At 39.1% G+C, this 21384-nt stretch overlaps 1 protein-coding gene across 6 annotated transcripts in view; it reads left to right on the top strand.

The window, feature by feature from the left end:
* ZDHHC20 (zinc finger DHHC-type palmitoyltransferase 20) overlaps nt 1–21384 on the top strand; it is a 74975-nt gene that overhangs the window by 15312 nt on the left and 38279 nt on the right. For all 6 annotated transcript variants that reach the window (XM_049778275.1, XM_049778276.1, XM_049778277.1 and 3 more), the window contains exons 2-3: nt 2622–2648; nt 6114–6217. In XM_049778275.1, the coding sequence (XP_049634232.1) occupies nt 2622–2648; nt 6114–6217 (131 nt within the window). The remainder of the gene's footprint in view (nt 1–2621; nt 2649–6113; nt 6218–21384) is intronic.

Raw genomic sequence — 21384 nt, 5'->3', positions numbered from 1 at the left:
TTTGTTTTTGTTTTTGGGCCACACCCAGTGACACTCAGGGGTTACTCCTGGCTCTGTGTTCAGAAATCGCTCCTGGCTTGGGGGACCACATGGGACACCGGGGTGGATCGAATCTCAGTCTGTCCTAAGCTAACGCAGGCAAGGCAGATGCCTTACACTCTGCCGCCTCCGCTCCGGCCCCATCTTTGTCTATTATTGTGGGTGAGTTCCTCTGCTTTTTCCCTATTAATGCCAGAGGTGAGTGTTGGGTATTATGTAGGCTTGTTAGTCAGTCTAGGGTTCATGCCTGTCAGTTTTACAGATACTGGTGTTGAGTTTTTGTCACTCATAATGCTGTATGTATGTATTCTCAAACATGGACTAGTGTTGCTTCCCACTATTCACAGTTGGCTGTCTCAGTGTGACTTTGTTGTCACTGTCCCCAAAGTTTGGCCAGAAGCACACATGACAGAACCTGTTTTCTAGAGTTTTTGGAAAGAAATCTTCTGACTGCTGGATGAATGGTGGCACTCAGTTGTAATGGAGAGAGAATGAGGAGACTGTTTTCCCCTGGGACGTGAGTTGTCTGCTGTTGCTTTCCTGGCCAGGTCAGATGTGTGCCACCTGAAATTATTGGTTCAAACAGAGGTCTTTTCCCCAATTAGCTCTTGTGAGGGGAAAATTTTCAAGGGGCACACATTCTCAGATCCCCACTTCCTTTTACAGGCCAGGATATTGTACCTCAGCTGCCTTTGTCCGCCTCCTCCCCTTCATGGACCTTACTCCTCCTTTGTTCTGCTGCTTCCCGTTTCTCTGTAAAGAATCTCAGAGATGATTGCTGGATATTTCGTCTGCAGAGCCCTATGCATAGTTCTGGGTTTAATTCAGTTGTTTTTTATTTTGTTTGTTTGTTTGTTTTGGTTTTGGGGTCACACTCAGCATCTCTCAGGGTTTACTCCTGGCTCTATGTTCAGAAATCGCTCCTGGCAGGCTTGGGGGGACCATAAGGGATGCCGGGATTCGAACCACTGTCTTTCTGCATGCAAGGCAAATGCCTTACCTCCATGCATTCCTCCGGCCCCTAATTCAGGTGTTTTGTTTTGTTTTGTTTTTTTGTTGTGGAGCCATACAGCAATGCTAAGGGTTTATTCCTGGCTCTGCACTCATGTGGTACTGGGGGTCAAACCCCAGTCAGCTACATGTAAGGCATGTACCTGCTGCCTTATCAGCCTAATTCTGTGTGTGTGTGTGTGAAAGAGAGAGAGAGAAAGGAGGGAGGGAGGGAGGGAGGGAGGGAGGAAGGGAGGGGGAGAGAGAGAGAGAGAGAGAGAGAGAGAGAGAGAGGGAGGGAGAGAGAGAGAGAGAGAGAGAGAGAGAGAGAGAGAGAGAGAGAGAGAGAGAGAGAGAGAGAGAGAGACTAGTTTTATTTTGGGTAGTTGGTATGATCTCAGTGACTCCCTTCCCCATCTTGGGTCTGCTCAGTTCAGTTCTACTTTGTTTTCAGAGGGACTCTGGCGTTCGTTTGTGGATTTAAAATTTTTTAAATTTCCATATAAGTGGAATTTTAAAATATTTTTTTAAATAAAAGAAGTATTTAAATTGAGCATCATAAGCTAAGAAGGGCATACAGCAAATTTGAGACTGTTTGATGCAATTAAGAAGCTGATGTTTGGGGCTGGAGGGATAGCACAGCAGTGGGGCATTTGCCTTGCACACGGCTATCCAGGGACATACCCAAATTTGATCCCGGTATCCCATATGGTCCCCTAAGCCTGCCAGGAGCAATTTCTGAGCACAGAGCTAGGAGTAACCCCTGAGTGCCGCTGGGTGTGGCCAAAAAAAAAAAAAACAAACATGTTTAATCAGAATCCTTAAACCATAGGCATTGGCAAGTGACAAATGGAACTAGATATATGGATGGATGATAAATCATGGAGAGCCTATAATGTTTAAAATATTTTAGACTTTATCCTGTGTATTGAACATTCATCAAATTATCTTGAAGTTGTGGTGTGTTAAACTTATAGAAGGTAGATACTTTACCAGATTGGATTTGAGTAGGACCTCAAATAGGATAAGGAAACATACTGAAAAGATGTGATAGTAACTGATTCGGAGACTTCGGAAGTAAAATCAGTAGATGATAGGGACAAATGCGTTGTTTAGAGAAAAGTAAATAGCAATCCCCAAGGCTTGAGGCTTGCATGAAAAAGCACTAAAAATAATAGATAATTTTCTTAGCTTTTTTCTACAAAAAATAATTTTTAATATTATAGCTTTCATAAAAGGAATTAGTAAGGAACATCAGTTAGGAACAATTCTTTCATAAAGGAATCAGTAAGTAAATATTCTGTGACTCTTCTATTTATTTTGAATTCTGTGTATTCTGCAGGGAGCATTGAGGAGCTAACTACATAACTGCAACCATATTGTTATACTTAAAATTTACAAAGATCTGGAAAAAAGTATAAGTGCAATTATATTATTTTAAAGAATTTAAATTTTCAGGGTTTTTTAAGCCTAACTCTGGGGTTTCATATTTATTTTTTATTTTTCTGAAAATTGTGAGTTGTTAACTTTAAATAAAATTTATGTACAAAATACTTAATGTATTTTTAATTATTTTTTCTCTTTTATTCTAGTTACTCTTTATAAAAATGGAGAATACGGTAAGATACTTTTAGTCTCAATTTATAAGACTGCTTATGGCATCTCAATTGCAGTTTTTATACATTTTATTTCACTTCAGAAAGAAATGTTTTTAAGTTTAAATGGAAGTCTTAGGTCTGTTTTTTAATTTCAGTATATATTCATTTGCATTACAAATTAGTTTCTCTTTTGTAAGACTCTACTAAAGAAACAGTTTTGAGTCCACTAAGTAGGCAGCAGGGTTTGCAACTGCTGTTTATGGGTAGGCAACCTGAAAGTTTGAGATGATTGATGATGTGGATTTTTCAGAAGTCAGAATTTTCAATGAGGCTAACTATGTTAATGGAAGTGAAGTAAAAGTAAATTATAGGAAGCCATAGTTAGGATTCTATGTTGCCATAAGGATTTATATGACCACTAAAAAAATGGTATTTAACAACAACAACAAAAAAAAAACAAATGGTAGTTAAAATGAAAGGAAAATACAAATTGTGGTGTGACAAATTAAAAAGGAAATAACTTGTATTTTTATCAAGCAGATAATGGGGTTTGAATTCTGATTTAATTATTTAGTATCTAAGCAACACTGTGTAAGATAGTAAATTCTCTAGGATTCCACTTTAGCACTTGTTAAATGAAAGTACGTATTACAGAAAGATTGTGAGAATTAGAAAAAGGGATATGGGGCCGGGCGGTGGCGCTGGAGGTAAGGTGCCTGCCTTGCCTGCGCTAGCCTAGGACGGACCGCGGTTCGATCCCCCGGTGTCCCATATGGTCCCCCAAGAAGCCAGGAGCAACTTCTGAGCGCATAGCCAGGAGTAACCCCTGAGCGTCACAGGGTGTGGCCCAAAAACCAAAAAAAAAAAAAAAAAAAAAAAAAAAAAAAAGGGATATAAGTTAAGGTATACACATAAGATAAGGTATACTCTTCCAGGAAACTTTCAGTTAGCAGAAGTGGTGTTTTGAGTAGATTGAGTAAAATGATTGTTAGGACGTCCCAGAATTTTATAATATAAGTGGAGTTATTTTCAGGGAATTTTATATCAAAGGAGGGGAAGAAAGTATAAACAACACATTTAAATACTAGTTGTTGAGATGGATTGCTACAAAAAGTCTTATCACAATAATGCAAATGATGTAAGAAACTATTGCACTGGCAGTGAGAAGAATGGATTGAGTCTACTTTGGTAGAGACTTTGGGGCCTAAAATCTGAGATACCTGATTAGCTATGTAATAAAAGATTTCTAAGAACTCAGGGTTAGTTTTTCTTGATTTTGTTTGTTGTTTGTTTAGTTTCTGATCATGCTAAGTTGTGCTCAGGGCTTATTTTGTGCTCAGGAAAGACTCAAGGACCCATATGCATTTCAGGGATTAAGAATTGGCTGTTTCTTATTTCTGTATCTCTGGCTCTGATAACATTTTTTCTTTTTTCTTTTTTCTTGATTGTCAAATTTTTGTTACTTCATTTTTAAAACATTTAAAAAATTGAAAATATAAGGAAATAGAACCTAAGGAAACACAATACCTTAAACTCAATACAAGATGTTAGTATTAAAACTACCTTTTATAGAGCCAGAGTGATGGGACAACAGATAGGAAACTTGCCTCGTACACAGTGGACCCAGCTTTGTTCCCCAGCACATCTTGGTCTCTGAGCACTGCTAGTAGTAATCCCTGAGCATAGAGCTCTTGAACAATGTAGGGTGTGGACACGCTCTCCCTTAAACAAAACAAAACAAAACAATTATATGTAGTTCTTAATGTTTTTTTCATTTTACTGCATATCAGTGGAACTGTATCAATATTTAAATTTAGGAATTCTGTAAAAGTATAGAATAGACATACAGAACCCCCAAAATTTTGAGAGAAGTTTAAGATGCCTAGATAAAAGTAAGAAATATTTAATATGTGCTATTAATCTAAGTGTTTAATAATTGCTAACTCATATAAGCACCTTACTTCAAGGAAATAAGTACTTGAATTACTTGCTGATTATGGTCTGGAGAGGTAATGAATTCTGAAAAAATGGAGAGCACTTGTGTGAGAAGTAATTTTTTATCTGAACACTTAAAATGAGCAGAATTTTGAGCTGGGAATGTAGTTCAATGTGTCAGGCCCTGGTCTTGATTCCTGATGGAGGAAAATAAATAGAATTTTAAATTGTTTTCAGAGGGGGAAGATGTCGCCTCCTCCTGGCAGTGCTCAGAACCAGGTGATGCACATGCTTCAGCTCTGTGCCTTCTCCTGACCCCAGAATTTTAAATGTTTTGGGAGTCTACTTGTTTCCTTCAGTGGATCAGTGGTGCTGCATTCTAAACTCACGGAGTTTAAACAAGATTTCGTTTCTTGTGAAGACCAGGCCTGCTTCTCAGTAACAAAAATACGGAACACAATAAAAAGTTAGGTTATATCACTAATGTAAATATTTAGAGTTGAAGATATTGGAATTATATAAATTCACGTAGGAGACAGTTAAATATTTAGCAACTTAATAAAATCAAATCTCATCTTGGACTACTGTGCGTGTGTGCGTGCGTGCGTGTGTGTACTATGCCCAGTAGTCCTTGGGGTCACTTTCTGAAGTGCACAGGGTACTGTCTGGTATCAAGGATTAAAATTAGACTCCCCCCCCCCAAAAAAAAAAAGAAAGAAAGAAAATTAGATTCCCAGGGGCCGGAGAGATAGCACAGCGATAGGGAGTTTGCCTTGCACACGGCTGACCCAGGGCAGCCCTCAGTTCAGTCCCTGCCATCCCATATGGTCCCCCAAGCCAGGAGCTATTTCTGAGTGCATAGTCAGGAGTAACCCCTGAGCATCACCGCATGTGGCCCAAAAACAGACAAACAAAAAAGACTCCCAAATGTACCACCCTTTGAATTCTCTCCCTCACCTTTGCTTATATTTTTCCTGTTGAGGTAACAATGATTTACAAGAATGTAAATATTTTAGGGATATAATGTTACACCACACTCATCCCCAAAATACTTCTACCCCTTCTGACAGTCTGTGGTATCAGCCGATAAATGTTAAATGCAGGAATAGGATATTTTGCGCACGCACGCACGTGTGCGTGTGTGTGTGTGTGTGTGTGTGTGTGTGTGTGTGTGTGTGTGTGTACACACAACCGGAGACCATGTGATACAAAGAGCAGAAACTGGTGACCTGGGCTTGAGTCCATGTAAAGCAAACACTTTATCACTATCTCTCCAGGCTTTTTTAAAAAAATTTTTTTTGAGATTACTTTAGCCAAGAAATGGCTACAAGAATTATACAGGAAAGTAAATGTGTATGTTTAGAGTACAATTAAGAATATTTCTTAATTTTATAATGTCAAATCATGCAGTTTATATATGTGATGTTTTCATTAGACTTTAATATTTAAATTGTATAAGCCTCCTACCCTAACTAATCGTAATTGTGTTTTAATGTAATGCTTTGGTTTTCACCTAGATTCAATGAACTGTTATTTGTTTCTATTTACCAGGAAAGGCCGTTGTTTACCTTTTGGCTTTCCATCTGTTCTTTGTTATGTTTGTATGGTCCTATTGGATGACAATTTTCACGTCTCCCGCTTCCCCCTCCAAAGAGGTAAATTTAGCATTGGTAAATTAACAAGTGTAACTGATTATGGAATTACTTTCTCTGTTACCTTTGTTGGAAACTTTATTACATAATGCTTTAGTCTGCTTTCATTCATGAAATTGCTTAGTTACTCTCTCCTTTCAACCCAAACCTTCCTCTTTCCCTCTGCTAACCTCCATAGTTTCACAGACTAGAAATCACGGTTATTTTTTTCCAGTTTCTTTCATTTATATTCTATATATAAAGAAAACTATTTGGTAGTTGTTTTTACGTTGTAACTTAATTTTAGCTGTACTCTTTTTTTTGCAAGCAATATTTTCTTTTTGTTGTTGTTGTTTTGGGTCACACGCTTAAGGTTACTCCTGGCTCGGTGCTCAGAAATCACTCCTGGCAAGCTCGGGGGACCATATAAGATGCCAGGAATCGAACTGGGTCTATTTGGATTTGGCCGCATACAAGGCAAATGTCCTGCCACAGTGCTATTATTGCTTCAGCTTCTGCATGCAATATTTTTTTTAAAACACATTATTGTAGTGAAAATTTCTTTTATTTATCATTGCAAAATGTGTTTTTTAAATAATATTTTTATTTAAGCATCATTGTAAAAATCACCCACACACCAGATCTCCAACCCCAGCTGACAAGCTGACCCAGGACAGACCTGGGTTCAATCCCCAGCTTCCCATATGGTCCCCCGAGACAGGAGCAATTTCTGAGCACAGAGCCAAGAGTCACACCTAAGCATCACTGGGTGTTGCCCAAAAACAAAACAAAACAAAACAAAAGTTACAGCTCATTGCTTAAAAATAAAAAGTTCCATTGAATCTTTTAATAAAACATAAACCCCAAAGATAAATATAATAAATACACTCTTGATGAATTTTCAAGAGCAGAACATGTTTGAGAAAATCATCAGCATCTTGTTCAGCAGATGAAACATACCAGCATTCTGTATGCTTCTCATGTGCTCTTCTAGTTACTCACTGCTGGAGAAACACTCTCCTTGCTTGGTTTTATATTCACATAAATGGAGTTACACAGTATGTATGATATGTATCTAAATACTTTCATTACCATATTTGTGAGAATCATCCCTGTTGATTTCATATAGTTTTAGATCATTCATTCTTATTTTTAGTACTTGATGGTATTATAGAACAAAATTCATTTACCTGATCTCATAAATGTGAACATTTGGATAAATTGTTTTTAAAGCTTTTACAAATAAAAATGCCATATTTATATATATATATATATTCATACATACAGAACCTGGGCACATTTTGGGGTAAATATGCTTAGGTAGAATTTGGGTTATATGTGCTGGATCATATGTTTTATAAGCATTCAACAATTGTTGGTAATATTGAACAGCCTTTTGAAATTTTTGAATGCTTTTTTTAATGGGCGGTATTTATAATTAATCACACATGTATTCTTAAAATACATTTTTGCACACTTTTGATAATATGTTGTAAATTTAGAGATACCTTAATTTTTAAGTTGAAAAGACTCTAATTGCACGTAGTGGTAAAAATTGACAACATAGTGTATATAAAAGTCACTAGTTCTCTTTATAGGAAATGAAAGATAAACTAAAATTATAACTTTTGTTTTTTTTTAGTTTTGGGACCAAATCTGGCAGTGCTCAGGTTTTACTTTTGGCTCTGTACTCTGGGATCACACTTGGTGGGGCTCAGGAGACAGATGAGGTGCTTAGGATTGAAGCTGACTTGGCCACACAAAAAGTAAATAAATGCCCTGCCTGCTGTAATATTACTTTGACCCCAACTAATAGTATTTTCAAGAACTAGTATAGTAAAAAAAAAAAAAATAGTATAGTTCAGAAGTTAAGAACTCACTCGTTAGTGAAACTAGAGCAGTAAGTAGTACAGAGGATAAGGCCAAAGGTAATACCTGAGTATTGCTAGGTGTGGCAAAAAAAAAAAAAATCATGCATTAGTGCCAAATCATCTAGTTTCTAACTCATCCCTGCCTTTAGCTGTCTTTACTTCAGCTCACCTTGGTAAAACAAGGATAATACTACATATATATGTACTATATGTATGTATGAGAAGTTTTGAGGGCTGATTAATTGATAGTATGTGTTAATGATAATAATGTCAGTCTATTTGTAAAGTGCTTAAATGAATGCTAACACATAATTATTATCTACTATTTTTCTTTTGGTAGTTATTTTTCACATTTTACAACTTTTTAGACCAGATCTTAATAATAGGTCTTTAACTTCCGCTCTACCTTTATTGCTTCACTTTTCCTGTAAATTAACTCCTCAAGTGTATGTGGAGCCCTGCTATATCATGCTGTACTGTCCATCTTAGTATGCAGTATCATAACTCCTTGTTTACTTGTACTCATCTCACTTTACTAAAAAGTGTCTATTCTTTGCAGGCAGGATCATTTATCATATTCTACACAAAATTCCTCTCCCTGCTATTTATTTTTTCTCTTTTATTTAAACATCTTGGTTACCAAGTTATTCATGCTTGAGTTTCAGTCTTACAAGGTGCACTACCCTTCACCCATGAACATTTCCCACCACCAGTCTCCCCAGTTTTCCTCCCACTTTCCCTGCAGCCTGCCTCTTGGATAGACATTTTACTTCTCTCTGGCTCTCTCTTCTCTCTCTCTCTACCCCACCCCTCGGTTGCTTGCTCTCTCATTCTCTCTTGATCTTTGTTTTTTTGGGGTCACACCCGGCAGCACTCAGAGGTTACTCCTGGCTCCACACTCAGAAATCACTCCTGGCAGACTCGAGAGACCATATGGGTTGCCAGGATTCGAACCAATGACCATCTGCATGAAAGGCAAACTCCTTACCTCCATGCTATCTCTCCAGCCCCTCTCTCTTACTCTTTGTATCTCACCCCCTTAACTCTCTGTCTCTCTTTAACTTTCTTGTTTTTCCTTAGATCCTGTAATTTGCACTATTGTTAATGAAGGATATCACTATCTAAGTGGTCCACTAAGTGGTCTCTTCTCTACCATAAATGCATTGCTTCACAATTTGTGGCAAGCTTCTACTATGGGGTGATCATCCTGGCTCTCATCTATATCATCTTAGTATATTATTACCATGCTATCTTTTTTTTCCCCTTATATCCTACAAATTGAGATCATTCTATGTCTATTCCTCTTCCTCTGACTCATTTCACTCAGCATAATACTTTCCATATCAATCCTCATAAGATAATGCCATGAGTTCATTTTCTTCATAGCTGCATAGTATTCCATTGTGTAGATATACAACAATTTCTTTATCCACTCATCTGTTCTTGGGCACTTGGGTCATTCTGTTTATTGTAGTTATTGGATCATTCTGTTTATTGTAATAGGAGTGCAGAAGACTTTTCTGTTCTGTGTTTTTGGGCTCCTAGGGTATATCCCAAAGAATGGTATTGGTAGATCATATGGAAGCTCAACTTCTAGTTTTTTGAGGAATATCCATATTGTTTTCCAAAAAGACTAGCCCAGTCTCCTCCACCCCTATTTTGTTGAGGATTTTTCTCATGAGGCAGTGTTGGATCTTGTCAAAAGCTTTCTCTGCATTGATTGATATGATCATATGATTCTTAATTTTCCTTTGTATTAATGTATAATGTATTAACGGACTGCTATATTAATGTAATCAATACATTAATTCATTTTATGTACTTATATATGTACTTAACTTATTACTTAATTCTAGTGTATGGTTAGTTGATGTATACATTAACTGATACATTACTGTATTAATATGCTATTAGTACATTATATAATACATTGTGTAATGATATAATGTTTATTTTTTATTTACTTATTTTTTCTGTATTTTTGGTTCACATCTGGCAGTGCTCAGGGGTTACTCCTGGCTCTACGCTCAGAAATCGCTCCTGGCAGGCTTAGGGGACCATATGGGATGCCGGGATTAGAACCACTATCCTTCTGCATGCAAGGCAAATGCCTTACCTCCATGCTATCTCTCCAGCCCCAATATAATAATGTATTAATGTATTATTGTAATGCATTGTTAATTGATTTTCATATACTGGCCAATCTTTGAATCCCACTTGATTGGGTGTATGATTTATCTGATATGTTGTTGGATTTGGTTTTATTAAGGATTTTGGCATTGATGCTTATCAGAGAGATTGGTTTGAAATTTTTGTGTGTGTGTGTGTCACACCCAGCAGCGCTCAGGGTTTACTCCTAGCTCTACGCTCAAAAATCGTTCCTGGCATGCTCAAAGGACCATATGGGATGCTGGAATTTGAACCACCATCCTTCAGCATGCAAGGCAAATGCCCTACCTCCATGTTTTTTATCTTCTCTTTGTGAACTGCTCAATATGGAATTTGGTGTGAAAGAATCCCTCAGTTTAATACTTATGTTTGAACCAAGTCATGGGTCTTGTTGGAAATGTTCTTATGCCCCCATATATCTGATAGCACCACGTGGCTTTATATCTTGTTTGCGTAGGCACACTAACATGGAAAAATACTATACATACCAATAAGTTCTTATCTAATAAAAATCTTGTAGTGCAATGAGACCTTACACCCTGAACATTGACATAAAGACCTGGCACAGGCCTCAGAAGAATGGGCATTCTCCATTCACCCCTTGATCTACAGAAGACATTTACAAAACATCCAAGGTTGTATATAATATCACCTGGTGGCATTCCTGTACCAGGAAAGACCCTACAGCTGCTCTGACATCTACTCAAAAGAAACACCCCTTAACACTGAGAAGACAACAAGAACAAAGACCTGCTTACTGGACAGGGCTTGCTGTATTGCCCCTTAATTGTGAGGTTTGTCTATAACATCACCTGGAAGCAATCCTCTACCACGGAAGACCCTACCACTGCTCAGACATCGTCCTGATCAAAAGAGACTTCCCTTAACACTGAGAAGACTTAACAACAACAACCTGCTTACAGGAAAGGGCTTCCTGCATTGCCCTTTCATGGTGAGGTGAAACGAGAAGGCACTCCACATCATGACTTCAATCTTTAATACAGAAACATGAGACCAACAACAGAGACTGTGTGAAAAGTGTGTTGGCGCTACAGACAAAGTCTTGGATCGAACGATAACATTCCTGAGGCCTAGAGCTGGTCTTATGCCAGGAAACTTCAGGGGTAGGATCTCTTTGTATTTAGGCCAAGGTTATTCCTTTCCATGCCTCTCATATTTTGGTGGGCCTATGCAAACAACAATTGCCACTCTAACACCGTTTTTACTGTGCTCCTTTGACTCTAATCCTTAAAACGCACCCACTTAAAATTTGAGGTTAACTTAAGCTAATATGCATGTACATGGAAATGTAAAAAATACTATGCCTTAACCTTTGCAAAAGCTGGCTCCCTGTGTGTGACACCAGGCGGGGAAAATCCGCGAAAGTACACTGGCCCAGTGGGGCTCAGCTGTGAAAGACTGTGAGTGTGACCTGTCTATGTCTGTCTACTGTCCTCTTGCGTGAAACTCTTGTGAGTGGGGCAAAAAGAGGCTCAGAGGAGCACGGCCGCTCCGCTTCGCTACGCGGCCGTGCACTCTTTCTAAGGAAAGAATTCCATTGCAACAAGAAGGAAAAATCACACTAAGAACGGCGCTATATCACAGAAGCAAACATTTCTCTCTGGACTGTCTTCTCTGTTGCATGCTCGGGCCTAAGATTTGACCCAGTGTGAGGCTTCATCCACGGATGACTCCCCTCCCTTAGAGGCAAGTCAGCCCATCCAGAAAGGGATAGCCAGAGGAGTGTGCTGCCTACATCATATAGACAATGAATACCACTACAACACGTAGAAAAACCCACAATACAAGTGTGACAATGGGGAAACAACGCAGGCCAGCATCAGACATAGAGAATGAAGATGACAATTCTGAGGACCAGATAATGACTGAACAACTAATCAACCTCTCAGATAAGGACTTTAGACTAGCAATATGGAAGGTGCTCAACAGACTCCAAGAAACCATGGATCGAGTTGAACAGAACACTAATAAGAACCAAGAAAATATGAAGGCAGAAATGACAAAACTCCAAACTGAAATAACATGTCAACTAACAGGACTGAAAAAGTCAGTAAACGAAGTGAATGACAAAATGGATAAGCTCTGGGACAGGGTATCAGAAGCTGAGAATAGACTTGGTGCTGTGGAAGATGAGATACATAACAATTCCATACAGCAAGAGAGATTGGACAAAAAACTTAAAGCAAATGAGCAGACAATGGAAAAATTAGTCAAAGAATGGGAACAGACGAAAATAGAAGTCTATGATAAGATCAACAGAAACAACTTAAGAATCATTGGAGTCCCAGAGACCCAGGAAGAAAATTTCCAGGAAGAATCAATGGTCAAGAACAACATTAAAGAGAAACTTCCAGAGCTAAAGAATATATGTGATCAAATCCTGCATGCCCGAAGAGTACCAACCAAAAGAGACCCCAGAAAAACCACCCCAAGACACATCCTAGTCACAATGACAAATCCCACAGATAGAGACAGAATTCTGAAAACAGCAAGATCAAAAGGGGAAATCATGTTCAAGCAAGCTTCCCTGAGATTTACAGCAGACCTGTCACCAGAAACGCTCAATGCCAGAAAGCAGTGGTGGGATATTGTGACAAGACTGAATGAAATGAATGCTTCACCCAGAATACTATACCCAGCAAAACTCACTTTCCGGTTTGATGGAAGAATACATGGTTTCACAGACAAAAAAACAGCTCAGAAACTTCACAGACACAAAACCAGTCTTAAGAGAAAAACTGAAAGACCTAATCTAAGACAAGACTACCCAAAAGACACACCAAATTTTGAAATAAAGATGGCGTTAAATCCCAGGACAATTCTTTCTCTCAACGTCAATGGACTAAATGCACCAGTTAAGAGACACAGAGTGGCTAAATGGATCAAAAAACTCAATCCAACCTTCTGCTGCCTACAAGAAACGCACCTGAATAGTCAGAACAAACATAGACTCAAAATAAAAGGCTGGAGAAAAGTTATCCAAGCAAACAACACCCATAAAAAAGCTGGAGTGGCCATACTAATATCAGATAATGCAAACTTTATACTCAGGAAGGTTGTAAGGGACAAAGACGGACATTTTATATTAATCAAGGGGTACGTAGAGCAGGAAGAATTCACTCTCCTAAACATATATGCACCGAATGAGGGGCCAGCAAAATATTTAATACAACTGTTGACAAATCTGAAAAATAATATCAACAACAACACAATAATTGTGGGGGACCTTAACACGGCTTTGTCAACACTGGACAGGTCAACCAGACTGAAACCCAACAAGAATATACTAGACCTGAGGAGAGAAATGGAAGAAAGAGGCCTAGTGGATATATATAGGACACTCCATCCCCAGAAACCTGGATACACATTCTTCTCCAATGTACATGGGACATTCTCCAGGATAGACTACATGCTGGCACATAAAACATACCTCCATAAGATCAAGAGGATAGAAATTTTGCAGACTACCTTCGCTGACCACAAGGCTCTGAAATTATTTGTGAACTCCAAAGGGACTCAGAAGAAACACTTTAACACCTGGAAGTTAAACAGCCTCATGCTCAATAACCAGTGGGTCCGAGATGAAATCAAGGAGGAAATAAAAAGGTTCCTGGAAACAAATGACAATAAAGACACAAACTCTCAGAACTTATGGGACACAGCAAAAGCAGTACTGAGAGGAAAATTTATAGCTTTGCAAGCACACATCAGGAAGGAAGAAGGAGCTTACCTGAGTAGCTTAATGACACAGCTAATAGAACTAGAAAATGCTCAACAAAAGGACCCAAGAATAGGAAGACAGAAGGAAATAACAAAGCTGAGAGCAGAAATCAACGAAGTGGAAACTCAAAAAACAATCCGAAAGATCAACGAAAGCAGAAGTTGGTTCTTTGAAAAAATAAACAAGATTGATAGACCACTGGCAAACCTAACAAAGAAAGAGAGAGAGAGAAACTTGATAACTCGTATCAGGAATGAAAAAGGAGAGATCACTACTGATATGACAGAGATTCAAAGGGTAATCAGAAACTACTTTGAAAAACTCTACGCCACTAAAAATGAGAACCTGGAAGAAATGGATAAATTCTTGGACTCTTATAATCTTCCACGGTTGAAGGAAGAGGATGTAGCATATCTAAACACCCCCATCACCATTGATGAAATTAAAACAGTAATCAAATGTCTGCCGAAAAACAAAAGCCCAGGTCCAGATGGATTCACTAATGAATTCTATCAAACTTTCCAAGAGGAACTACTGCCAATCTTGGCAAGACTCTTTCATGAAATTGAACAAACAGAAACACTTCCAAATAGCTTTTATGAAGCCAACATCACCTTGATACCTAAACCAGACAGAGACGCTACCAAAAAAGAAAATTACAGACCAATATCACTGATGAATGCAGATGCAAAGATCCTCAACAAAATCCTGGCAAATAGGATTCAATGCCTCGTTAAGAAGATCATCCACTACGATCAAGTAGGTTTCATCCCAGGAATGCAAGGCTGGTTTAACATCCGTAAATCTATCAACATAATACACAACATCAATAACAAGAAAAATAAAAACCACATGATCATATCAATAGATGCAGAGAAAGCATTTGATAAGGTCCAACACCCATTCTTGATCAAAACTCTCAGCAAGATGGGAATGGAGGGAACCTTTCTCAATATAGTGAAGGCCATCTACCACAAGCCAGTGGCAAATATTATCCTCAATGGAGAAAAACTAAAAGCATTCCCTCTAAATTCTGGCACAAGACAAGGCTGTCCTCTCTCACCACTCCTATTCAACATAGCACTGGAAGTACTTGCTATAGCGATTAGGCAAGAAAAAGATATCAAGGGAATCCAGATAGGAAAGGAAGAAGTCAAGCTCTCACTGTTTGCAGATGACATGATACTCTACTTAGAAAACCCTAAAGACTCTATCAAAAAGCTTCTAGAAACAATAGACTCATATAGCAAGGTGGCAGGCTACAAAATTAACACACAAAAATCAATGGCCTTTCTATATACCAATAGTAATAAGGATGAAATGGACATTAAGAAAACAACCCCATTCACGATAGTACCACACAAACTCAAATATCTTGGAATCAACTTGACTAAATATGTGAAGGACCTATACAAAGAAAACTATAAAACTCTGCTCCAAGAAATAAGAGAGGACACACGGAAATGGAAACACATACCCTGCTCATGGATTGGCAGGATTAACATCATCAAAATGTCAATACTCCCCAAGGCATTATACAGATTTAATGCCATCCCTCTAAAGATACCCATGACATTCTTCAAAGAAGTGGATCAGACACTTTTGAAATTCATTTGGAACAATAAACACCCTCGAATAGCTAAAGCAATCATTGGGAAAAAGAATATGGGAGGAATTACTTTTCCCAACTTTAAACTGTACTACAAAGCAACAGTTATCAAAACAGCATGGTATTGGAATAAGGATAGGTCCTCAGATCAGTGGAATAGGCTTGAATACTCAGAAAATGTTCCCCAGAGATACAACCATCTAATTTTTGATAAAGGAGCAGGAAATCCTAAATGGAGCAGGGAAAGCCTCTTCAACAAGTGGTGTTGGCACAATTGGATAGCCACTTGCAAAAAATTAAACTTAGACCCCCAGCTAACATCATGTACAAAGGTAAAATCCAAATGGATTAAAGACCTCGATATCAGCCCCAAAACCATAAGATATATAGAACAGCACATAGGCAAAACACTACAGGACATTACAGGCATCTTCAAGGAGGAAACTGCACTCTCCAAGCAAGTGAAAGCAGAGATTAACAGATGGGAATATATTAAGCTGAGAAGCTTCTGCACCTCAAAGGAAATAGTGCCCAGGATACAAGAGCCACCCACTGAGTGGGAGAAACTATTCACCCAATACCCATCAGATAAGGGGCTAATCTCCAAAATATACAAGGCACTGACAGAACTTTACAAGAAAAAAACATCTAACCCCATCAAAAAATGGGGAGAAGAAATGAACAGACACTTTGACAAAGAAGAAATACGCATGGCCAAAAGACACATGAAAAAATGTTCCACATCACTAATCATCAGGGAGATGCAAATCAAAACAACGATGAGATACCACCTCACACCCCAGAGAATGGCACACATCACAAAGAATGAGAATAAACAGTGTTGGCGGGGATGTGGAGAGAAAGGAACTCTTATCCACTGCTGGTGGGAATGCTGTCTAGTTCAACCTTTATGGAAAGCGATATGGAGATTCCTCCAAAAACTGGAAATCGAGCTCCCATACGATCCAGCTATACCACTCCTAGGAATATACCCTAGGAACACAAAAATACAATACAAAAACCCCTTCCTTACACCTATATTCATTGCAGCTCTATTTACCATAGCAAGACTCTGGAAACAACCAAGATGCCCTTCAACAGACGAATGGCTAAAGAAACTGTGGTACATATACACAATGGAATATTATGCAGCTGTCAGGAGAGATGAAGTCATGAAATTTTCCTATACATGGATGTACATGGAATCTATTATGCTGAGTGAAATAAGTCAGAGAGAGAGAGAAAAACGCAGAATGGTCTCACTCATCTATGGGTTTTAAGAAAAATGAAAGACACCCTTGTAATAATAATTTTCAGACACAAAAGAGAAAAGAGCTGGAAGTTCCAGCTCACCTCAGGAAGCTCACCACAAAGAGTGATGAGTTTAGTTAGAGAAATAACTACATTTTGAACTGTCCTAATATTGAGAATGTATGAGGGAAATGTAGAGCCTGTTTAGGGTACAGGTGGGGGTTGGGTGGGGAGGAGGGAGATTTGGGACTTGGGTGATGGGAATGTTGCACTGGTGATGGGTGGTGTTCCTTTTATGACTGAAACCCAAACACAATCATGTATTTAATCAAGGTGTTTAAATAAAAAAAAAATTAAAAAAAAAAATACTGAGGGAGGGACTTCAGAGCATAAAAACCGGCTATCCTTTGCAAAAGCTGGCTCCCTGTGTGTGACACCAGGCGGGGAAAATCCGCGAAAGTACACCGGCCCAGTGGGGCTCAGCTGTGAAAGACTGTGAGTGTGACCTGTCTATGTCTGTCTACTGTCCTCTTGCGTGAAACTCTTGCGAGTGGGGCAAAAAGAGCCTCCAGAAACCTCGCTCGCCCAGACGCCATTTTCAGGGAGGGACTTCAGAGCATAAAAACCGGCTATCCTTTGCAAAAGCTGGCTCCCTGTGTGTGACACCAGGCGGGGAAAATCCGCGAAAGTACACCGGCCCAGTGGGGCTCAGCTGTGAAAGACTGTGAGTGTGAACTGTCTATGTCTGTCTACTGTCCTCTTGCGTGAAACTCTTGCGAGTGGGGCAAAAAGAGCCTCCAGAAACCTCGCTCGCCCAGACGCCATTTTCAGGGAGGGACTTCAGAGCATAAAAACCGGCTATCCTTTGCAAAAGCTGGCTCCCTGTGTGTGACACCAGGCGGGGAAAATCCGCGAAAGTACACCGGCCCAGTGGGGCTCAGCTGTGAAAGACTGTGAGTGTGAACTGTCTATGTCTGTCTACTGTCCTCTTGCGTGAAACTCTTGCGAGTGGGGCAAAAAGAGGCTCAGAGGAGCACGGCCGCTCCGCTTCGCTACGCGGCCGTGCACTCTTTCTAAGGAAAGAACTCCATTGCAACAAGAAGGAAAAATCACACTAAGAACGGCGCTATATCACAGAAGCAAACATTTCTCTCTGGACTGTCTTCTCTGTTACATGCTCGGGCCTAAGATTTGACCCAGTGTGAGGCTTCATCCACGGAGGACTCCCCTCCCTTAGAGGCAAGTCAGCCCATCCAGAAAGGGAGGAGCCAGAGGAGTGTGCTGCCTACATCATATAGACAATGAATACCACTACAACACGTAGAAAAACCCACAATACAAATGTGACAATGGGGAAACAGCGCAGGCCAGCATCAGACATAGAGAATGAAGATGACAATTCTGAGGACCAGATAATGACTGAACAACTAATCAACCTCTCAGATAAGGACTTTAGACTAGCAATATGGAAGGTGCTCAACAGACTCCAAGAAACCATGGATCGAGTTGAACAGAACACTAATAAGAACCAAGAAAATATGAAGGCAGAAATGACAAAACTCCAAACTGAAATAACATGTCAACTAACAGGCCTGAAAAACTCAGTAAACGAAGTGAATGACAAAATGGATAAGCTCTGGGACAGGGTATCAGAAGCTGAGAATAGACTTGGTGCTGTGGAAGATGAGATACATAACAATTCCATACAGCAGGAGAGATTGGACAAAAAACTTAAAGCAAATGAGCAGACAATGGAAAAATTAGTCAAAGAATGGGAACAGACGAAAATAGAAGTCTATGATAAGATCAACAGAAACAACTTAAGAATCATTGGAGTCCCAGAGACCCAGGAAGAAAATTTCCAGGAAGAATCAATGGTCAAGAACATCATTAAAGAGAAACTTCCAGAGCTAAAGAATATATGTGATCAAATCCTGCATGCCCGAAGAGTACCAACCAAAAGAGACCCCAGAAAAACCACCCCAAGACACATCCTAGTCACAATGACAAATCCCACAGATAGAGACAGAATTCTGAAAACAGCAAGATCAAAAGGGGAAATCATGTTCAAGCAAGCTTCCCTGAGATTTACAGCAGACCTGTCACCAGAAACGCTCAATGCCAGAAAGCAGTGGTGGGATATTGTGACAAGACTGAATGAAATGAATGCTTCACCCAGAATACTATACCCAGCAAAACTCACTTTCCGGTTTGATGGAAGAATACATGGTTTCACAGACAAAAAACAGCTCAGAAACTTCACAGACACAAAACCAGTCTTAAGAGAAAAACTGAAAGACCTAATCTAAGACAAGACTACCCAAAAGACACACCAAATTTTGAAATAAAGATGGCGTTAAATCCCAGGACAATTCTTTCTCTCAACGTCAATGGACTAAATGCACCAGTTAAGAGACACAGAGTGGCTAAATGGATCAAAAAACTCAATCCAACCTTCTGCTGCCTACAAGAAACGCACCTGAATAGTCAGAACAAACATAGACTCAAAATAAAAGGCTGGAGAAAAGTTATCCAAGCAAACAACACCCATAAAAAAGCTGGAGTGGCCATACTAATATCAGATAATGCAAACTTTATACTCAGGAAGGTTGTAAGGGACAAAGACGGACATTTTATATTAATCAAGGGGTACGTAGAGCAGGAAGAATTCACTCTCCTAAACATATATGCACCGAATGAGGGGCCAGCAAAATATTTAATACAACTGCTGACAAATCTGAAAAATAATATCAACAACAACACAATAATTGTGGGGGACCTAAACACGGCTTTGTCAACACTGGACAGGTCAACCAGACTGAAACCCAACAAGAATATACTAGACCTGAGGAGAGAAATGGAAGAAAGAGGCCTAGTGGATATATATAGGACACTCCATCCCCAGAAACCTGGATACACATTCTTCTCCAATGTACATGGGACATTCTCCAGGATAGACTACATGCTGGCACATAAAACATACCTCCATAAGATCAAGAGGATAGAAATTTTGCAGATTACCTTCGCTGACCACAAGGCTCTGAAATTATTTGTGAACTCCAAAGGGACTCAGAAGAAACACTTTAACACCTGGAAGTTAAACAGCCTCATGCTCAATAACCAGTGGGTCCGAGATGAAATCAAGGAGGAAATAAAAAGGTTCCTGGAAACAAATGACAATAAAGACACAAACTCTCAGAACTTATGGGACACAGCAAAAGCAGTACTGAGAGGAAAATTTATAGCTTTGCAAGCACACATCAGGAAGGAAGAAGGAGCTTACCTGAGTAGCTTAATGACACAGCTAATAGAACTAGAAAATGCTCAACAAAAGGACCCAAGAACAGGAAGACAGAAGGAAATAACAAAGCTGAGAGCAGAAATCAACGAAGTGGAAACTCAAAAAACAATCCGAAAGATCAACGAAAGCAGAAGTTGGTTCTTTGAAAAAATAAACAAGATTGATAGACCACTGGCAAACCTAACAAAGAAAGAGAGAGAGAGAAACTTGATAACTTGTATCAGGAATGAAAAAGGAGAGATCACTACTGATATGACAGAGATTCAAAGGGTAATCAGAAACTACTTTGAAAAACTCTACGCCACTAAAAATGAGAACCTGGAAGAAATGGATAAATTCTTGGACTCTTATAATCTTCCACGGTTGAAGGAAGAGGATGTAGCATATCTAAACACCCCCATCACCATTGATGAAATTAAAACAGTAATCAAATGTCTGCCGAAAAACAAAAGCCCAGGTCCAGATGGATTCACTAATGAATTCTATCAAACTTTCCAAGAGGAACTACTGCCAATCTTGGCAAGACTCTTTCATGAAATTGAACAAACAGAAACACTTCCAAATAGCTTTTATGAAGCCAACATCACCTTGATACCTAAACCAGACAGAGACGCTACCAAAAAAGAAAATTACAGACCAATATCACTGATGAATGCAGATGCAAAGATCCTCAACAAAATCCTGGCAAATAGGATTCAATGCCTCATTAAGAAGATCATCCACTACGATCAAGTAGGTTTCATCCCAGGAATGCAAGGCTGGTTTAACATCCGTAAATCTATCAACATAATACACAACATCAATAACAAGAAAAATAAAAACCACATGATCATATCAATAGATGCAGAGAAAGCATTTGATAAGGTCCAACACCCATTCTTGATCAAAACTCTCAGCAAGATGGGAATGGAGGGAACCTTTCTCAATATAGTGAAGGCCATCTACCACAAGCCAGTGGCAAATATTATCCTCAATAGAGAAAAACTGAAAGCCTTCCCTCTAAATTCTGGCCCAAGACAAGGCTGTCCTCTCTCACCACTCCTATTCAACATAGCACTGGAAGTACTTGCTATAGCGATTAGGCAAGAAAAGGATATCAAGGGAATCCAGATAGGAAAGGAAGAAGTCAAGCTCTCACTGTTTGCAGATGACATGATACTCTACTTAGAAAACCCTAAAGACTCTATCAAAAAGCTTCTAGAAACAATAGACTCATATAGCAAGGTGGCAGGCTACAAAATTAACACA

Source organism: Suncus etruscus, chromosome 8 (genome assembly GCF_024139225.1).
Source record: "Suncus etruscus isolate mSunEtr1 chromosome 8, mSunEtr1.pri.cur, whole genome shotgun sequence".
Taxonomy (NCBI): domain Eukaryota; kingdom Metazoa; phylum Chordata; class Mammalia; order Eulipotyphla; family Soricidae; genus Suncus; species Suncus etruscus.
This window is presented reverse-complemented; position numbering and strand designations above follow the sequence as displayed.